General features: G+C 44.4%; 1 protein-coding gene across 1 annotated transcript in view; it reads left to right on the plus strand.

Annotated features, from left to right (window-relative positions):
• LOC139746699 (inactive tyrosine-protein kinase 7-like) overlaps window positions 1-22661 on the plus strand; it is a 114841-nt gene that overhangs the window by 56110 nt on the left and 36070 nt on the right. Inside the window, 2 exon segments of the mRNA XM_071658151.1 lie at window positions 17553-17756; window positions 19325-19465. Coding sequence (XP_071514252.1) covers window positions 17553-17756; window positions 19325-19465 — 345 coding nt within the window.

The following is a 22661-nucleotide window of genomic DNA, read 5'->3' on the forward strand; positions in this document are numbered from 1 at the left end:
CTCGTGGACGGGAGGTATCGCACGCCTGGCACGCCTCGTGGACGGGAGGTATCGCAAGCCTGGCAAGGTCTGCGGACGGAGGGTATCGCTGTTGTTAGGGAGCGCAGCCAGGGTCATGTATCGTGCCGGGTGGGTGTATCAGGTGTCGACACTTCCCGGAATAACACGTACAGAATCAATCTAGTGTCGCCGTCCGTCTGTCGTCTGGTCTGCATTACTGATCATGAGCCCCCGCCTCGCGTGCTGCAGGGGCAAGCCCGGACGGACCTCTGGTCGAAGACGCATGGTAGATCGCTCCTGGTCCAGGACACCTGGTCAAGGACGCGTGGTCTAGGGCACCTAGATGAGGACACTTGTTCTAAGACCCCTGGTCGAGGACCTCCTCATCGGGTGCCTTTGATCAAATATCCCTGGTGTAGGATACATCTTCGAGGTCACAGGAAGAGGACATTTGGTCGATGATATCGTCCCTAGGACACCGGCTGGGTCACACCTTTTCCAGGACACCTGTTGATATGACCATGAAAGTTAGCTGTACGCTCGTTAGTTATCCCCATGATAACAGCAACATAGTAATAGGACGGCCCTTATATTCACGTACATATCGCTCAGTGGCACATTCATAGACGCTGTGCGGCAAAAAAACACTGGAGACGATTGGATATTGATAGTACTGTGTGCGTCAACCATTGCTTGAGGCTGTGGGATATTCTTAAGACGCTGCCAGACATTCAGGGGACACACCACGATATTGACATGACTCAAGAAGAATACGTTCCGGGAAGCTTTACACCATTCACAAAACCCTTCTGCAGGATGTACAGATGACGCTCTAGGATATTGACGTAACGTTCTAGGATATAGGAAACCGATTTGAAAAGATACTCAGTGGTCTGCATCGTCCACAAGACCTGTCAACATTCATTGATTTCCGAATCTCTGGGATCCTGTCTTAAATCGGACCAAAGTTATACTCCAGTGACTCTAAAGTGAGGGCCTGAGGACGCGAACCCTGCCACTAGATGGTTCATAAGTGCTTCCGTAATTGAGCTGTCAAGTCGCTTCATTGGTTGGTTGAGTTGCTCTTTAATTGATTTGTCGAGAGGATCTGTGAGTGGTTTTGTGGCAGAGCATTCGTGTGGTCTTATCTGGTTTGCCCAGTTGACCTATTAGAATTCGTTTGCCGAATGGTTCTGTAATTATTAGGTCAACTGTTTATGGAACTGCTTTGTTAAGTGATTTTGTAATTAGTTAATCTCATAATTATATAATTGGTTAGGTTGGAGGCTGTATGATAATTTCAGTGTGTACCTCCCATAAAGGAAAATTTTTAAAAGGGCTTTGTAACAGGCGTTGGTGCCTCGGGCAGCCTAGCTAGGTACAGTATTGCTGCTACCTTTGTCCAGCAATATAGCTAGGTTCAGTATTGCTCCCTTTGTCCTGCAATATAACCAAGTACAGTAGTGCTTCTTCTGTCTGGCAATATGGCTAGGTACAGTATGTGCGTAATACAATATTTGAATATAACATTTATAGATATACGTGTACGACAGTGCACTGGTTATCAATATATCTTATATTTTATTGTAGAAACGTATTATATAGAAACTATCGCAAGCTAGGTCGCAAAGGAACGTGACTAGCCTTTCATACGGGTTGTTATGGAAAGAATGGATCCGCTTAAAGTCGTTCGCTTACACCCGCCCATCCCAGAAACACCAGCCCGTCGTTAACTGAGAACCTCCTGCGTGGAATCCACAGTTTCAGCGACGTGTCAACGCCAGGCAAAGCACAACAACGTGATACTCACAGCATCAAACAGCCAAGTAAACCAAGCCCTCCCCAGGACGGCTAAGTGCACAGTAATCTGTGAGGATCGTGTTAGTTCTCTGTGCTGCAAATTGTCTTCCTCTCGGTCCCGTGTCCCAATAGCCCAGCAAGAGTTTGAATATTCCGAAATTTGTCAAATATTTTAGCATACGATAGATATCATATATCTCAGTCATCTGGATTTATATTTTCTTTAACTTTTGAATGTTAAAGTTGTAGACTTTTTTCTAGATCATTAATTGTCTTTAGTCTATAGTGTGTGTGTGTTGTGTGTGTGTGTGTGTGTGTGTGTGTGTGTGTGTGTGTGTGTGTGTGTGTTCATTATTATGGATTGGACTGCGCTACTTTTAAATCCTGTGTGATTTCTTAATCAAATTTGATACAAACTCGAGTTTGGGTTATACTGTGAATTATTGTTTACTTTATATATATATATATATATATATATATATATATATATATATATATATATATATATATATATATATATATATATATATATATATATGGTGTTGTCAGAGTGCAGGTGCAGGAGGTTAGACCGTAAGTGAAGGTTACCGGTGACGGTGTATCGTTGATGGACAACATGGAGGACAACCTGGTCGAGGGTCACCTCACTCGAGAAGAATCAGTCACTTCCTTACTTCTAGCTGGAGCGCAACATCTGACCTGCAGGAACCCCATACAAAAAGGCTCCTGGGATTGTGTCATTGATAATTGATTATATGGAAATGTTGTGAAACTGTGCACGACTTCTTCTCACTTAGTGAGAAATGTAGGAGTGTGTGGGCGGGTGTTGCCCTCATCTTGCTCACCGTAACAGATGCCAACTTTGGTTTAGTGTTACATGAAGGAGATCAGATGTTGTATCTTTGTTGTGTTGGGTATTTCCTGGGATTCATCACTCACAAGGTGGGGGTATTCTCCTACTCATCCCCCTCCGTCTTTAAAGTTGTGTGGTTAATGAGCTATACCTTCATCTCTGGCTCGATAAACACGGTCAAACCAAGTATATTTTTTTTTCTACGGACCAAAAAATATCAGTTGAATAAAATACAGACTCCTTAAGAAGCCATTCTGTTCGTAAGAGGCGAAAAGATTTCCTCGTTGGCTCTGGCGATGAGCAATCTAATTCTGGATTCCTCACGAGTTTTCTGCGCTCCGTCTGGTTCCTGCGATTAAATTACTGAAGTCTGACTAAGAAAATCAGGAACAGAAATCGGATCTGTGTAAGGTAGTCAAGAACGCACGGGTCTGGTAGACTGTGGGTCTCGCCTCTTCTCAAGTCGCGACGGCTTTGTATAGGTACACCCCAACTTCTGATACTGAACATTGCTCGGTAGAGGAACATGTGCTAGTTTATATATTCCATATATTCTACGTAGATACTTGGATTATCCAAATATCTGCACTAAATATCCTCATTATTTTTCGTCGTGGTGTGTAAACGTTATAGATGTAAGATCATTTCAGCATTTTCTTTATTTTCATAAACGTCAACAAGATTCCAAAACCCATAGTAATGTTTCACAATAAGACCACTGGCTCCTCAGGGTCCGAAGATCCCTCCAGCACCCCATCAGAAGCGGACCACTGGTTCACCCCCCCCCCCCTCCACACACACACACACACACACACACACACACACACACACACACACACACAAACACACACACACACACACACCACCACCACCACCACCAATACACTGCCCCACACTTACCTTGATGAAGACGCCTCCATCTTGGTAGTTTGATGAAGTTGTCCTCGCACTGTCACCCCTTCCTCTCTCTCTCTCTCTCTCTGTCTGTCTCTTTTTCCAAATCGGTTGGATACACGAAATCACGTTAGGAAAAAAGAAAATTGAAATAGATCGTGGACTCCACAGCCCGCACACCCGGCTTTTGGCCAGTCACTGTTAGCGTCGCAGATATTGTGGTAACCCCAGACCCTCCTGGGAAAAGGAAGGAATAACAGATATGTTAGATGTGAATGAATCTTTCATGAGAGCCCGAAGGCACTACGTACATGTCTGCAGAATACGTCATGCGTGTAAGCACTGATGGAAAGGTGATGAATGTAGTAACTCAGGGAACGATAGCACACAAGAACACACTCGTCCAATCTGTTAGTAACATTATGGACTTTATATTCAAAACCCATCGGAGAATTTCACAATGGTGTTCCTGTTGTTTCTGGAAATAAAAGTAGACGCCGTCATTGATTCAACCAGCGTAATATACACTGGAAGGCGTTCGTGCCCTTGAAGGCCACACGACGTCTGCCTTTGTGCAGGCAAGGAACATCATTGTCCACCCACTTTGCTGTTCGTCCAGCGGTCATGGCTAGGGGCACCGTGAGAGGCCTTGCAGCAAACAACAGGAATATAAATGAAAGATAAAACGTTGTAAGAAGAAAGCAAAAAAAAACAAAAAAAAATGAATACTTACGAGACAGATGTGGAGATTACCAGTTACCAGGGACGAGACCAGAGGAATACCATAGCCACATGAAGTAGGAATGTGACTGGATATGAGATGAAAAGGAAAGAAAATGTGGTGATGGGAGAGTCACAGGAGGAGAGGTTATGTGCGTTATCATTCCAACGCAGCCCAAGGTGACCCCTCCCTGCTGGTCCCTGTCATACCACTCTCACCACGCTGGCCTCATGTAAGCCACCTACGGCTGTCGGACCGTCGTAAGCCATCTCCCGCCTCCTGCTGGTCACTGGGCACAGCTTCACTCCCAGGCGATCACCTGGCCCTCCCTGGCGTCATCCCTGATGTACCAAGCTGAACAGAATATTGGAAACGTGTGCTCGGGGACATTACCGGGATTGGTTAGTTGCTGGGCTTACGTGTATCCAGACGGTTGGTAGGGATGCTAATATCTTAATGGTGTGGCATGTGACACACACACACACACACACACACACACACACACACACACACGGCTCCTATGCGTCTGCATCAAAGGGAAAAGTTTGCAGCATCAGTGTCGCCGAGTTATTCTTGCCTGAGTATGTGACACGCGGCGCTGGAAGTCTGCTGGGGGCGTCATCACTGCCACAGTTCGCTTAACGATCGTTCAGCATGAATTTAGCTTATTAAGTTCCGTCCTCTTTCCCAGCTGACCTGGCCTGGAGTACATTTTTCCAGTGCTTTCAGGAGGCATGGAGGAGGGCACTTCATCTGACAGTGTACAGGTTCCTCGTGTAGAATGCTTTAACCATTGGAACAATTCTGATGAAGTTGATTTTCATGCTTAAGTTGACATCCTTCCTGTAGGTGGGAAGCAGGAGCCCCTTATGTTTACTCCGTCTTGACTAGCGACTCCGTCCTCCTGGCAGTACTTACGTCCCACAAGTTCCCACCATTCTCTGGTTATATTACCATCATACATGACATCTAAGCTAACTATACTTTAATTCAAAAAATAGTACCCACTACGACTCGTAATCAGTATACTGCAGAGCACATCCTCTCTTACCCCTACGCACGATAACCTTCACCATGAATAAGATTACAAGCGGTGGTCTTCACTCCAGTGAGACCCAGTGGCTCTGCTTGGCCTTGCTTGGCTCAGGCCAGACTTGCCATGTGTCGTGAGAGTCAGGGAACCTAACCCCTATAAGACTTCATCTCCTCCGTAGACACTTGTCTCCTGGATTGTCTCCCTGACCTGAATTCCTTTCTTGCTTCAGCATGTAGGTCGAGCTTCGATGTAACACGAAAACTTCCTTTTAAGAGACAATAAGTATATTAACCTGCAGGTTACTGACATAAACACCCCCGGGGACCACCCAGACCACACTCCCACGGATAACGATGCCACATTTCTGGGAACCGACGCCGTAAAAACCATTACAAAACTCTCTCTCTCTCTCTCTCTCTCTCTCTCTCTCTCTCTCTCTCTCTCTCTCTCTCTCTCTCTCTCTCTCTCTCTCTCTCTCTCTCTCTCTCTCTCTCTCTCTTTCATATGACCATAACCAGTAGCTCGAGTGAACAAATTAGCAAGAGCTGAGAAACGCCTGTCATGCAAAATCGAGGAATTGAAGGTATGAACGGTCAGGAAGAGTTAAGACAACTGGGAACTGGTGAAGAAGGGAAAGATACGTGATGATATGTGTGGGGCAACGAATTAGCGGGATTAAAGGGAGTGTGTTAGAATTATGAACGTCACAAAACATGGTAGAGGCAGAGTAAATGTCCAAGAATCCCAAGAATACACCAAAAACATATAAAGCAAAAGTTTATGAGGATCTAGCGAGAAAGGTAGAGAGACGCTTTGATATCCTGCCAAGTGAAGAAAGAAAACCTTTGGGGATTAAGGACACCAGCCTTTAGAAGAACCTTAAGAATAGTTATAAAAGACGGACAACTTTGCATTGTGCGTTGTGCCACACAATAACAGTATTGTTAATCACGCTACATTGACGGTGAACACGACGCACTAGTGAGAGAATATTGTCGTAGATACTCATAGATAGGTAGGTATTTTCACTCTCTCTCTCATGTGTGTATGTGTATATGTTTCTGTCATACACACATGCACGTATTCATATGTATACACAAACACACACACACACAGTGTAGCAATATTGTATGGCTTTGAGCTGAAGAAAATAAAAAAATCATGAAAACTTCACGAGGGGAAGAAAAACGGTCTTCAATTTCCGTAGGCTTATTGGAGAAGCCATTAAGTAAACAAGTCTAAGCCCCCTCCACCTCCCTCTCCCTCACCCTCTCACAACTCTTCTCTCTCGCCTCCCAGTGCTTGTCACTCCATACCTCTCACGCGTGCTTGTCTCTACAGCTCTCTGAAGTCTCAATCCATTTTCATTTCTCTCTTCTGTGCAGTCGACCGACCCTGCCTCCCTCGCACGCTTTCAGTCTTGGGGTCTGATTGTTTTTCTTTTAGAATCAAGACAAATACTGCTCGTTTCCTGCCGTGGCTCCTCCAGCAACGATATTGCTCTCCTCCTCTTCTTCCTCCTCCTCCTCCTCCTCCTCCCTTACCACCAGAATATCCTAAAACCCTGATATTTTAATCTTGATTTAAATCCGGGACGTAACTCCTGCGTGTTTCCCGCTACATCGGCCGGCTTGGCTCAGCGTCGGGCAGGGACCGCTATAGGCGGCTGCCCCTCTAGATCTACGGCTTACTGTAGCCTCGGGGTTGACTTACTGTATCCTGGGGATGACTTACTGTACCCTGGGGATGACTTACTGTATCCTTGGGATGACTTACTCATTCGGGACTCCTCACGGCTACCCAGTTGGTTGACTGTGATTGGGACAGCGGCAGCATCGGCGACGCCCTCACAAGGAGAGTTTCCCAAGATGTTGCCCACGCCGGTGTTCGTGGAGGTTATCAGCGCCGCTACTCTGGCTGGCAGGCCCGCAGTATGTCTCCTTCCGGTATATAACCCTGATGTATCACGTTCCTACACACACACACACACACACACACACACACACACACCTGATGTACCAGCTGCTGTATCTACTATATTCATAGCCCTGCAGCTCGGGCTGGTCTTGTAAGCACCCCTGGTGCTTCTCCATGTTAACATATCTTCACAGGATCTTCCCTCGTCCATCCCACTCCCCATCCTCCTCCTCGCCGCCCTCCTCCTCCTCCTCCTCCTCCTCTTACTCTGGCTGCCACAGCTCGTCCTCCTGCTCCTCCGCCCCCGCTGGTTGTTTCCCTTCTTGTCTTCTTCCTCTCCTCCTCTCATTTTCTTCCTGTCATGTTTCAGGTAAAGCTCACCCTCCCCCCACCCTGCTTGGATAACTCAGCTCACCTCATGATCACTGAGCTCCCTCATCTCCCTGGTGACCCCGCTCCCTTCCTGATCACAGAGCTTCCCCTTCTCCCTGGGTAACACCGTGGTTCTCTCCCTGATCACTGAGCTCGTTTCATCAGCGTAAACATCCGTCTCTGGGGATCAGCGTGGCGACGCCGTTCGTTCTTGTAAGTATAAAAAGTGCGCGATGCGTCCCTGGGGCCCCCGTGAAGGGACTCCCACCCCAGGAAAAAATGTACCGTCGAATTTTTTTTTTTTTTTTTTTTTTTTTTGTAATTTCCCTCACAAAGCGCATTCTTAACTTGGTTATTCATAATATGATCAGTTCAATTCTCTCGTGTTGTATGTTTGAATGATAGGGAGTTAAGGTTTGTTATTTTTTCCTTTCATGGTTGGAATGGCTCCTATGAATCGGTTCTCGTGTTTATGTCGTGTGGGGCGCTGCTGCGTGCGTCTGAGAGGTGGCAGCCACCAGGGTGCCAGGGGTTCGCCTCTTCCTCCAGATTTCCTAACAATTAGGGAAACGAGGCGCCGGCCTGGTGTACCTGCCGGACACCTGACACGGCGGCACAGGCTCACATGACACCAGTGTTATCACTCCCGTTATGAATCATTCCTCACGTCAGTCTCTCAGTGGTCTAGCATAAACTTTGCTCTCCGTGAATGTTCTTTGCCGATTTGCTGTGATTTTGGCGGGAATATCGTGAGAGTAGCTGAGGGTATACGTAAGGCAGAATCATGGCCAGCGTTCACGATCTCTGAAAACTTGAGGCTGACGTTGAGCCCCTGAGAGTTCAGACTTGGTGGATGGATCAGAAACTTGGTTACGATGTGATTATATGTGTATCAGGGAACCATATCTGCGTCTCCGTTCACTTACCTTACAGGTGATGACGCTTCCTGTTTTCATGTAAGAATGATATGAGATTGGATACATACATCTCACAGGTGCACGACTCATACAAGCTGATGTAAATCTTACTGTGTGCGTCTGGTGAAGATTATATTGTTCAGTGGAGGTCTCCTTCATCGAAGTAAAGACTGATACAGAATAATGAACACTCCAAACATGGAGGAGAGTAAAAGACCCGGAGATAACTATACCAGTTGACTTTACCCTGAGGATGTACCGTCAAGTACCTGACGACGCCATAAGTTACACGGTCGGTTGGGCTCTGGAAACACTGACGAGGGGGAAAGAAAACAGATGATGATGATGGTTTCCACAGTACATGTACTCCACTGATTACAATGTTGTTGTCTACCAACGTTATCTTTGACCTCTTGAGTACGACGTTACGTCACGGCACCCAAGGGTCGTGCCCTCCCGCTTAGATTCCGTCCAGCTGTCTTCAAGGAGTAATATGTGGCCGATAATCCTGTCAGGAAATCCTTGAGGTGGCGGTGACCATCTGCAAGATAGACGGGACAGATTGTATACACAAGGCTGACTCCAAGAAAATTTGGTTTCCCGATCTGTTCTCGCGAATTATTCCATATTAGAATGATGGACACGGGAAACTCTGCTAACTAACATTCATGAAGAGTAATGTTGCCGTTAGTACAGTGAGAGGAAGTAGAGTACTTATCCTCGGCCCGAGACGGGTCAGCTCCCAGCCTTCAAATACTGGGAACAAACCAGTGGAAACTGATTACCCCACAAAAGTGTGCTTCATCAGGTGGGCTGGGGTGTAGGCCTGCAGAGAGCGGCCACACATAACCTGATTGATCAGTCTAGTACCGTAACTTGGTCCCAGACTGAAGTGTGGAGTTAAGGAATTTGGCTCCAAAATCAATGGCGTATCTATGTGTGTGTATATGTACTGATATACTTTCATGTGTGTATGTTTGTATACCTGTATGTGATCACCTCATGTATGTTCGTTTGTGAATATCAGAGTTTCTAAAAGCACATGCATCCCTAGACATATGTAATTGTGCATATATACCATTGTGTAAACTTACGAGTATATCTGTGTATGTGTGTATACCCCCGTGTATGTACATATCCCTGTACAGCCTACCCGTGTGTGGCTGACTGTGATGGCAGCTGGAGACAGCTGATGGAAGGCGGGGAGCCGTTGCAAACTTACCAAATACTGGAAGTTCGCGCTGGCTGGAAGCCATTATCTGCTGGAAGGTCTAGAAACACTCTTGTCCTCCCTGGCTGGAAGCCATTATCTTCTGGAACGTCTGGAAACACCCTTTTCCTCCCGACTGGAGGCCATTTTCTCTTTCAAGATCCGGAAACACCCTTGTCCTGCCCGGCTGGAAATCATTATATCATGGAAGGTTTGAATCACCCTTATCTCTCTCCATCCCTTGGAGGTCGTTATATCCTAGAAGGTCTGGAAACACCCTTGTCCTTCCCCGCCAGAGGCCATTATCTCATGGAAGGCCAGGAAACACACTCCTGTCCTCCCCAGCTTGAGGGTATTTTCTCCTGGAAGATCTAGAAACACTCTTGACCTCTTCGGCTTGAAGTTATTACCTTGATAGTCTGGAAACATTCTTCCCCCCATGGTTGAAACAGTTATCTCTTGGAAGGTCTGGAAACATTCTTGTCCTCCCCATCTTGAGGCATCGTCTCCTGGAAGGTCTGCTAAACATTCTTGTCCTCCTCGTCCTGAGGCCGTTGTCTCATGGAAGGTCTAGAAACATTCTTGTCCACCCCAAATTGAGGCCATTGTCTTTTGGAACATCTGGAAAACACCCTTGTCCTCCCGCCTTGGGGGTCATTACCCCCTGGAATGTCTGGGTACACCCTGGTAGTGTGGAGATCCACCTTCCACACTCCCTTGTTCATTTACATCGTCCTTTATAGTTTGTTTTTGTTTGCTTAACTCATTTCCGTCACTTATTGATTATTTCGTTCTGTTCATTTTCCTTCACTTGTTAGTGCATCTTTATCTGTTTATTCTCCTCTGCTTCCTCTCAGTCTTTGTCACTTTCTCACTCTTTCCCACTTACGTTCATTTACTGTTACTTGTTCTTTTTCTCCCATACGTTGATTCCACTTGTTTAGTTTGCTTCCCACTCATTTATTCACTCTCTTCTTACACATTCCTTCAATATGCCTGTCCTTCTTCATACTCAGCTATTCACTGAACAAAGAACTGATGAAAGATCCACACTTTCATATTCAACCTTCGTGTATTCACAGAATGAGTCATTAGAATATAGAAAAGGCGTCCTTTTAGAATGAATTATCACCATTTGTCGCTTGAATTATATTTTGTCCAAGAAACTGTGTGTGGGGCTGGGGTGCATCCTGGATCCCCGGGTTTTAGGGGACATTTTAATTAATATCTATTGAGCTATGATATGAAGTGATCTTACCGTGATATAAAAGCTCTGTTGCTGTGATAAAACCTCTGATATCAAAGCTATGTCCGTGTGATCAAAGGCTTCGTTCCTGTGATGTATAAGCAGCGTGCCCTCTGGTGCAGGGATGTCAGGGCTTCGGGTACAGCCGTCGTGGTGAAGTAAAAACATTGTTATGATGATGCGCATGATGTCACCCCTGTGAAGCTGTTGATGTGGTATCTAGTTGATGTCAGCGTGATGTGAAACAGCTGTTTTGATATCACTTCTTGTCACCGTAATGTAAACTAATTGCTGAATTATCAGTTGATGTCACCATAATGCGAAGAACTGTTACTGTTATGTTACTTGATGTCACCGCGACGTAAAGGAACATTCCATGGTAACTCGACGTAAATGGTACTTCTAATGGATCATTACACGCTTATCCCCAGCAGACAAAGTCACCCCACCCCGTATAGTGAAAGACAAGGTCGTCCCCCGTATGGAAAGCGACAAACAAAGTCACACTGAAGATGGAGGAAGTTCAGCTCACCTTTCGCAGATACTGTAGCACCTTACCCAAACACAGCAGCCACTGATCAGACCAAAGGAACCTCCATTCCGATATAAGTTCCCTCAGCCCGCAGTCAGGACCATTGACTACACCAAAAGAGTCCTTCCCAACTAGAAGGCCCTCATACCCCACCACGGTACTCCCCAGCCCACCACGATGGGCCCCCTCATCCCATTACAGTGACCTATCTCACCCCGTCACAGTCACAAGTGGCCACATCCCATCACAAGGGCCCCTTGCTACACCACAAGGCACACCAGCAAAGCAAAAGGCCCTCTACCTCACCACAAAATGCCCCTACTTCATTATGCTAGAAGGGATCTTCATCTCACCTTAGAGAACCTCATCTCACCTAAAGGGCCTCTCAGCCTGCCACAAGGATTCATCATCGTATTAGAGGGACACCCGCCCTCACCCCGACCACAAGGATCCATCATATCATCACAAAGACGCCTAACCTCACTACAGTTGACCCTCAACCCTCCATTAGGGCCTCTTAGCCTAACACAAGGGCACCTCAGCTTTTCACTTTGACGCCTCAACCCACCACTAGGGCGCCTCAGGCCACCATTAGACTGCCTAAGTCCACCATTCGGATGCTTCAGCCCAACATTAGGGCGTAGCAGCTCACGGGTCACCCAACTCACCACATGGAACCCTCACGCTCTGCCACAAGGACTCCACAGCCCACCACACCTCCTACTCCCCTGGTACAAGGAGCCCCCAAGTCCTCCTCTTCCAGTAGTAAGCTGTGGTTGACTCGACAAGAGGTGGTAATTTTCTCATTTGTGCCGCGCAGATACCTTCACCACTTGTGATGCCGTGTGGATACAGCCACTGTGGTATGCTAAGATATCAGGGTCATACACGATGACACACACATGCGTCACTCGCGTAACACAGCCACAGTCTGGCGTATTTACAGATACGAATACAAATGAATACAGATACTCTCTTGGAGAGGCATACACTCATATGTTCATAAACATACGTTTTTATACGAATTTTAGTACTAGCACGAACTATCTATCCCATGCACAAGTGACAAAAAGATTACATATCGTACAACCTAAAAAACTAGTTACACGTCCTGTCAGTAGAACATGGTAGACAGACAAAGCACAGCGTTGCTCCAGATGCTCAATAAGCTACAGAGGCTGTAGTCGGGCTGGCATGTGACGGACAGACCTAATAACGCTTCATTGACAACTGTGACGCAGTGCTGCCGCCGCTGCTGCCTCTGGTGGTCATGCCACGAATTACTGGTATAGAGATCCCTTGTTCCGTTCCTGAGAAAAGTATTCATCTTGGTGTTTTACCCTATTTCTTTTCTAGCATCTCCTTGAAATAGATGCTAACATGTGATTTGATTAAAGTTAGGACTCGGGGAATGAATCAGATCCAAACGTTACTGTAGGGGAAAAAAAGTGCGCACCATGAAAAGTTCTTCCAATCTTCACTTTGTAAAGTAGGAAATTATGCGTCCCACGTCGGATCTGTCTGGTGTGAGAGCGGTTGTTTGACTAAGCGACCGCTGACACGCGACTCTGGACTTTGTGAGGACTCGCGGTGGTGGATTGAGCGGGTAATGTCGGGTCGGGCCCTTTCATTACCTCTTGATTGCCAAGCTGACCAGGGAAAGACAGATAGGCGCCAACTTAGCGCTTCTTCCTTTGATCGGTCACTTCCTCCATACTCTCAGTAAATACGAATTATTGGCTCCTTGTGGTGTTTTTTGGTATTTTTTCCGTAAATTTCCGGCCATTACTGGCGAAGGACCAAGAATTTCTTTTTTTCTTTTCATCGTATCATTTGGTCATTAAAGACAGAGGAAATGTCAGTGGGTCATGACAGAATAAGGCTTCTTTATGGTTCTCAAGAGTCGCGTTTGTGGAATTTTTCATGCAATGGCTTCCAAGATATATCCACAGTGCAACGGCTTACTAATTCTAGCAATCGAGGTTACAACTATAATGTACAGGAACTACTGCTCAGTTTAAGATAGTATGACGTCAGGGATGTGGGAGAGAAAGTGTCGTTGCGATACTGTGACCAGGAGAAGTTAATTAATGATTTATTAAGAATGATAGAAAGATGGCAGAGTGGAGGAGGTAGGTGGGGCATGTAAGACGATAGGCTATCATCAACCAACAGCCGGACCCCGGGTGTGTGTATTTGTGCTAGACTGTTGAATCTCTCTCTCTCTCTCTCTCTCTCTCTCTCTCTCTCTCTCTCTCTCTCTCTCTCTCTCTCTCTCTTGTGACTCCTGCTCCAGCAAATCATTATTATTCACTGCACGTAGTCATGTGTATTGAACTGATGCAGTTTGATCACCCGATACAAATTCAGCCATTTTTCTTTCATACTGTTACGTTTATTTCCCAATTTGTTGGAAAATATCCCGTAGTATTTTCGTTCGCCTTAGTGATGGATAAACTTTGCCAGCAGTGTAGTATTTAGAATTTCTTCACAATTACTGAGAACAAAATGACACAGTTTGATAAGCTGAATATGTAGAATTACTGGCTCTATATTATGGTTAGTTCTTCATTTTGTGCTCTGTATTGATTGCATTATTCCCCCCCCACCCCCCCTTCCTCCTCCTCGTGTCTGTGTTCTCTTCGTCCAATACGTATTCTCTAAAAGCCCTCACGCCCTCAGACTCAGAACACACACTCTTAAGCTTGTGAACTCATAGAGACAAATGCAGATTCTATTACGCCTGAAGCACACGGTTTACCTTCCCTTTCATGCAAGAAACTAGACGACACAAGTTACAGTCATGTGATTTGATACAATGATTTTTACCTTCTGCAGAGGTGGAGAGAGACAGGCTCACAGATGCCCATATAGATGTGGAGATACTTGTGATGATGATAAGACGGAAGTGTTTTGTGGTTTGTTTCTCAGAAACAGTATGTAGCAAGCTCGTCCGAGTTCATGTTTAACATTAGAGGTGGTGGATGCTTCCCGGGGCCCTTCCATCTACCCCAACTCTCTACCTTCTGCCCGTACCTCAAAAAAGTCTTCCTTTTAGCGGCCCAGGACCAATGTGTCTCGCATGTTTCACTAGGTGACGGAGATGTAATGTAACGTGAAGTGATAACAGTTTCTTGCTGGATTTTTGGCGTTCAGGAATCTGTACTTTGATTTGCAGTTTAACTGTTATTAGTTGCTTTTTCAGTAGACTGTCTCCATATCCTCATCCACTCACATTTTAAGTAAACAGGTCTGTTTTTCATGGCCTTAGCAATAGAACTCATAGTATATAAAATTGCTTAGTTTTACAGTACGTAGAGGGAGTTTTGGAGTTATATATTGCTCAGGCTCCATCCCTTAAACTTTCTCTTGTCATACGACTTTTTAACTTTCGTATGCTGTCAGCATTTACTACAGTTTCATCACTAACTTACTACATCTATCCATCGCTCTGATACATTTAAAGTATTTTCTAACGTCTTTTTAAATGATTTTTTGATTGATTTCTTGTTTAACTTTCCGTTTTTCTATAGTTTCATCTTTCGGAGAACTGTTTATGTCGACATTATCAAATTGGTTTATAAATTTGAAGTCTGTGATCAAGTCTCTCCTTACTTTTCTCTTTCCTGTGGTGGACAGACTTGTTGCTTCTAACCTCTCACTATGACTTATCTTTCTTAACACCGATACCATCTTTGTTGCCCTCTACTGTACCTTCTCTAGCAGTTATTTGTGCCTCTAGAAGTAGATTGAACAAACTAGAGAAGGTTAATCTAGTTTTGGCCTCGAGATACCTTGTGAACAGTTTGCCAAATATTTCATTTTTCATGTAATTAAATGCAGATCTGATATTTGCAATCAGAAAGTGTGCGTGTGTGTGTGTGTGTGTGTGTGTGTGTGTGTGTGTGTGTGTGTGTGTGTGTGTCTGTCTGTCTGTCTGTCTGTCTGTCTGTCTGTTTGTCTGTCCGTCTGTGTCTGTCTGTGTGTCTCTATGTATTCTATTACTGACAGTTTGGCTAAAAACCAACGAGTTTAATTATATTTCATTACTTGAATGTGGGCGCGTCAAATTAATCTGATTATTGCTAATGAAAGAGTCAGATATCTAATTATTCCCGGCACGGACTACAGTCACTCACAATACACAGGAAAGAGCTTCCAAAAAACTGTAGAAATTGAAAATTGTTAAATGATTTACTGTTCCTTGTGTTCTAAGGAATGTCATATCTTTTTATAAGATGGTTTCTTTTGTTTTATTAAAGATGTCGTGGGCGTGTAACCTAACCTGCTGCACTAGACGGGTGAAATTGAAATTGAGACAAGCAGCCAGGAGTGAGGGTTAGGGGGGTGGGGCGGGGAAGATCAGGGAATTAAACAATTCTGGAGCAGTGAAGGTGGCGGCCAGGGGATGTTGGGGAGGCGGCCAGATAGCCCACTGCCTCGTGGAGGGTTAGAGCACGTAGCGAGTGAGTGGTCGACAGAGGACCGTAGACTCAGTACACAGCTCGTACTTCTTTGGCAATACTTTTTGGGCTTATCAGTCTTCCTGTGTGTCTGGCTACTTTGTCATGAGATCCTCATGACAGTTGACACGACAGAAGGAGAACTTTCACGTCTTTTTATTGTTTACATATATTTACTTTTGTATTTTCTGTGTCAGTCCCTCGCCCTCGTCCTCTGCAGATGGTGAGTATCCTGTATATACTATTCCCTTTCGAGAGCTCCAGAGACCACAGGATGCTGCATTTTGAACGATTGCGATACAGAGAGACAGACGAGAGATTTACGAAAAGACATAGCGTGTGAATGTTAAATATTAGTCACAGTTCGTGATGTGAATATCATGATATAACGACAATTCATATAAAGTCTTGATATAATGATGTTTGGATTTTATGGCAAACTAATACGTCATTATTAGAGTCCATTTGAGACCTGTAGCGCCACACGACAAATATCCCCAAGGAAGACACCATGAAATTTTTATCCGGCCACGTGAGGAATCCTTATCCGGTCATGTAAAGAATACTTATCCGGCCACATAAGCAATTTCTCCCTCCACGGATCTTAAGACGAGCGACTCAGTCTTACAAACCATAAAAGAACTTTTATATTTACTTCCTAAACCTGATGATGTGTAAAGGAAAACATTTATTTTTATAGATCGTGTTTTGAAAAGTTTGAATGCATGAGTTCCTCCAGCTGGCCTTCTCAAAGTGGTGGAAGAGTCGGGAAAAAAGTGAAAAAATATTACTTTTCCACCGTTCCTCTGCAGCAGCAACAGCAGCTCCTCAGGAAGCAGACGCTGAACTGGAAGTAACATCATCAAGCTAACACCATGTGTTTGTTTCGTTTATAGAAAATGAGGTCTTGGGGTAAAATCACGACCCAGGTCACTAACCAGGTCTGCCGGTGCCCACACCACAGGGAAGCTGGGTGATCAGGTCCGTTCCTATTCCTTCCCTTCCTCTCCTCTATATCATTTCTCCTCCATTTGTCGCGTGCTTTCTCTCCTCGTTTCATTCCACCTGTGGAGCAGAACATTCCACTAAACATTAGTCAGTCGTGTTGATAGATCGGATGATAAATGATTCTGTTGTGACTAACAAATCACTTACCTAGGACTATTGATTCTTGATACAGCATTTGTTTTATGTAATTATAACTTATATATATATATATATATATATATATATATATATATATATATATATATATATATATATATATATATATATATTTTTTTTTTTTTTTTAATTTTCCAAAAGAAGGAACAGAGAAGTGGGCCAGGTGAGGGTATTCCCTCAACGGCCCAGTCCTCTGTTCTTAACGCTACCTCGCTAACGCGGGAAATGGCGAATAGTTTGAAAAAAATATATATATATATATATATATATATATATGTATATATATATATATATATATATATATATATATATATATATATATATATATATATATATATACTTTAGCGAACTAATGTAAGTAGAGGAAATATTTAACCGAGTTTCTTATTTCAAGATTCTCACAGTCATTGTGTGTTTCCTGTGACAGTGTTGCTGGGATTACGTGCGCGCGTGGTGCGGGCCACTACGGGCGGCGACATCTTCTACTTCAGCTCGTGGCCCGCCACCGGGCGTGTGGGCGCCGGCGAGGAGCGCGTCCTGAGGTGCGCTGTGTCTGACGCCACCAGCATCAGCCTCACCTGGCACCTAGACGACCACCCGCTCACCTACACCTCCAGGAGACACCTCAGAGGTCAGTGGCACCTCATTTACTTTCAGGAGCACTTGATGGTTCAGTAGTACCTCTTATATCTCCAGGAGGCACTCACAAGTCAGTAGTACCCCCTCCTATACCTACAGAGACATCTAACAGGTCAGTAGTACCCCTCTTAACCTTCAGGAGGCACCTAAGAGGTCAGAAACACTTCACCTGCATCAGGCACCTTAGAGGTTGCCGCACCTCGCGTGCTACACAAGTGGACGTCTGTTAAATCAGGTCATTATCTGTCACGAGTTTGTATACAACGTTCAGATTTCATACAGATTACGAGGTCATATAACAGGATCAGAAGATCAAGTCATGTAATACCACATGAGATCGTAAAGAGGCTCACAGATATGTAGCTTATGCGAAGATGTTGGTCTTGTAGGATGTTGAAGGCTTTATGTAGAGATGGGGTGTTGCAGGTCACTAAAAAGCCTGTAGTTAAATCATATAGTATCTGGAGGTCTTTTAAGAAACCAAATGATCATACGAAAAGGTCAGGAAGTCGTGAAAAAGATACGAAAGTTTTAGATAAGATCAGAAAGGCAAAGGGTGGTAAGTTGTTTGAAAGGTGAGAAAATGTAGAAGGTTATGTAAGCTGTTTAAATGTTTCATAAGAAGTTGTATTAAAGGTCAAGAAGACATCAGTGAAAGGTTGTTAGGACTGTGATGCTGGGAAACGCTATGGGAAGCTAATCCTGAGTTAAATGAATATTAAAACAAAACATTTCTTCAGTACAACAAAACTAAATGTTTTTCTTACGAGTTTTGCCTCAAATAATTTGACGTTGGCCTGACATAATGACGCAGTTAGTTATTAAAGGATATTACCCCCAGTCTGGCATAGGAATAAACTGTTGGGAAAGCAATACTTATGTTGACATACGACACGTCTGTGGCGTGCTGCCAACAGAGCCTTCAATTACCTCGATTCCCTAACACATTTGTGACACGTTACAGGCGGGGGTAATGATTACATCGATCGTGTCATATTTTGTTGTATATCTCAAGCGGGGAAAATGACTTGACCTTCTTGACTTGAGCACCACTGCAGGTGAAGGTGGGTCCTGGTAAACCCTCACTCCTCCTATAGAAGTCATTTCTGCTTGGTTAATGATGTACGGCTCTGGCATTGTTCGTCAGCCATCACACACAACTGATGGAAAAGCCATAACTTACCTGGCTATCTGGTATAGTTATGATGTACCCTGTCAACAAAATTATCAAGTAAAAAATGATATTTATTTAAACTATTTATGATTTTCTTTTTTTTTTTTTAGCAATGTTGACCATTTTTGTGCTACACTGTTAGGATGTGATGCACGAGTTATGATTTTTGATCCCGGAAATAGTCAGTGAATGTTCTATATGAAGAACCGAGAGATCATTGTACTCCCACCTGTGCGAAGAGAAAGTCGGTGGAGGGATGATGCCTTGTCATAACAGTGCAGTTGCCTCGTCAAGTATGATGCAGTGACGCGACAGTAGCACTATACTGTCAGGGGCTGATACAGTGACATTGTTTCGTGACCATCATGTGTGTGTACATGTCGCAGGAGGCGAGCGGAAGGACACGGCATCGGACCTCGTGATCGAGAGAGCCGTGCCGGAGGACGCGGGAGAGTACACCTGCATCGCCCACAACACCACCTCCGGCTTCGCCCTCACCTCCCTGCCGGCCACTCTCACCGTCCTGTGTAAGTACCGGATAATATAGTATGATGCAGGGGCGGGAAATGTGGATGGAGACCAGAAATGGAAAATGTCGTGATGAACCAAGTGCAAGTTTTCATAGGACGTCTGTTATCGATAATAAATCATTATATCAGTAAACATCACACGGAGGCAGTAACCTTGTTTCTACCATTCTACCAATAACTTCAAAATCTTCTTTTTTAGCTACCAGATTACAAACTACTAGGGTTTAACTCAGCAGGAAGGTCAACGTATTAGTCATAGCCATACCCCTAAGAATCTCTCCTAGAGACCGTGCTTATTGAGCACCACAGAGCCTGCTTCTCGTTAACGTTACAATAACCACGGTATGATGATACACAGCTGCTGGGGATCGTACAGTTCTCCCACGTCTGTGCTCAAATCCTTGACGTATCTCTCATACTCCACACTTCCACTATGGTTGATATGTTTAATGTGTGGCAGAAGTTAGCGTGTCATGCTGTGTCGCCATGCTTCTGGTATGCCTCAGATCTGATGGGTGAAACACTGTTAAACTGTTGATCAGGTTTATTGTCTTATATCATACCAAATGCTGTCCACAAAAATGCACTTCCTTACATGAAACATAGACGACTTTGTCCCATGTTTAAATAGTTTCCTCGAAGAATGGTCAGACATACATCACACAGCCGTCGTCTCAGTTACATAACCCTACAAATATCTTCTCTGCCAGATTATTTTTTCTTTCCCTACTTCTCTCAATGTCCGATCTGGTATAGACAATCATGGTATATGTGTGATGTGGTACAGACAGTTCTGCTATGTGATGTGGTATAGACAGTCCTGCTATATGTGCGATGTGTTACATAGTCTTGCTGTATATGTGATATAGCCATTCGCCATTAATCCGGTGGTAGGAAGTGTACTGATTTTGTATTTGATACTTCAAAAAAAAAAAAAGACGGATAGAGTGAGCACAAATTCCACTGTTCCCCATCCTGTAGAAAAAAATGAGAAAGAGAAGAAAAAAGAAAATGCGGGTTTTATGGGGAGGCGAATAGCTTTTCTTTCCCAGGATGACAGCCACTAATGACTGTGTAGAGACAAGGCTGAAGCTGAGCGGCTGAATTTGACTTTTCAGGGAGAGGGATGGGAAGGAGGGAAGGGAGAGACCGGGGAGGGAGATGCTTGAGGGGGTTGATGTGATGAGACACAAGATGTTGAGGAAGAGATGGGGTGGACTGTGGATTAAGGGGAAGGATGTAGAGGCAGCTGGGAATGTAGAGATGGGGAGGAACTGAGGAGAGGGTAGGTAGAATGGGAAGGGTCTAGGGATGGGGCAGGCAGCATGGGGAGGAACTAGGGATGGAACAGGCAGCATGGGGAGGCAGGAGGATTTAGGGAACACCACGCTTCTGCTCTTACTAATTAGATCCAACAAATTCAATTAGTGTTATGTTCACCGGCTGGAGCTGCTGCCTGGCTCCTGCCTGGCTGGACCTCAACTCAACACACACAACAGTGCATACGACTTTGTTACTCCACTGTTGAGTGTCTTTATGTATAGTTCTACGAAAGTTAGAGTTTCTTGTATTAGTCCACCCTTTCCTCTCTGTAATTTGTTCATATTGTTATTATTATCGTTATTTTTTATTTTTTAATTATTATTATCCTCTTGACCACATAGGACAACAGAACATGGATGTTGGACACCGTTGATATTCCATGTCCACGCCTCATTAGTCTTGTATGGCCACACCCCACCAGTTTTGATTTAGTCACTCTTCACAGTCTTAGTGTAGCCACAGCTCACAGTCTTGGTATAGCTACATCTCACAGTCTTGGTAGGTAATGAACTTCATATTTGTAAGCACTGTATCTGTGTACGATTGATATAAACTGTGATGTGTATCTCGTTGATGTAAACTATTTCCCCACCAGAAGGGTGCGCTGTGGAACACTAGTACAGTGGGTGACAAATGTATTGCTAGGTGGTCCTCCGTGATGTAGCGGTTAGCGTTCTTAACCGTGACGCATTTACGGGGCGCCCAGGGTCGAGCACATAGCTTCGAATCCTGGTTACGGCAGTCGATCCACAGTTAACCCACCTGTTCATCCTGCCCTAGAGGATGTTCGTTAAAATGGGTATCTAGCTCAGGCTAGGGTATATATATATATATATATATATATATATATATATATATATATATATATATATATATATGTGTGTGTGTGTGTGTGTGTGTGTGTGTGTGTGTGATTAGTATTTCATTTGCCCCCGCTGTCTCAGCTAACAGCATAAGAAAAATAAAAGTCTTGTAGCATATATTGTTGTACAGAAAAAGTTCAGTCTAATGTAAAGTCCACAGGGGTGACAAAGATCTAGTTTCTGCATATGAAATCCGCCATGCATGCGGCCGCTACTGGTGTCCCTGATACTTTCAGACGTCGATGTCGCGAAATGATACGAAATGAAACTTATTCGCGAGTTTCGAATAACTTTAATTTTATGTTGTGTGGCGCGACAGATGACGGCCAGGGGTGCCGTGCTTGGCGCCAGTGGGTGCGGCCCACACGACCCGGGTGTTGACATACAACACAATATGTCTCCAAGATGTAGGTCGCCTGCAAACATCACTATAATGGCTGGCATTCCTCACTAGGCAGTATTTATTACGTGATGCAGTGTCCCTCGCGGAACTAATGCTGGACCGTGTCCTGCTGTGGTGCTGCAGACTTCAGCCACACGGTCTAAACAGCTCCATTTGCTGTGTTATTGTAAGGACGACGCTAGACTTGTACGTGTTCTACTGAAGATTTATTGTTTCTTGTCGTGCAGAGCCAGTGATCCATTTGTTACTAATGCGTGAGATTTTAAAGATATTTTGAAGGTAATTGAATATATATATATATATATATATATATATATATATATATATATATATATATATATATATATATATATATATATATATATATATATATTAATCGACAGGCACATAAATATTCTTTAGTTCAAGAAGTATGTATATGAGCACATTTCCCCATATTTACGAGCCAGGGTTCGTGTACATGGACCGTGACAATATATCCAGGCATGTGTGTATGTATATATGTCCCGTTCCTCCACCTGTTGCTCTCTGTTTATCACGCTTGCCCTCCCAGTCTCTGTTGTAGCTTTACTGCGTTTGTTTAACTCTCTACATCTGTTTCTGG

This window comes from Panulirus ornatus, chromosome 66 (genome assembly GCF_036320965.1).
Source record: "Panulirus ornatus isolate Po-2019 chromosome 66, ASM3632096v1, whole genome shotgun sequence".
Classification (NCBI taxonomy): Eukaryota; Metazoa; Arthropoda; class Malacostraca; order Decapoda; family Palinuridae; genus Panulirus; species Panulirus ornatus.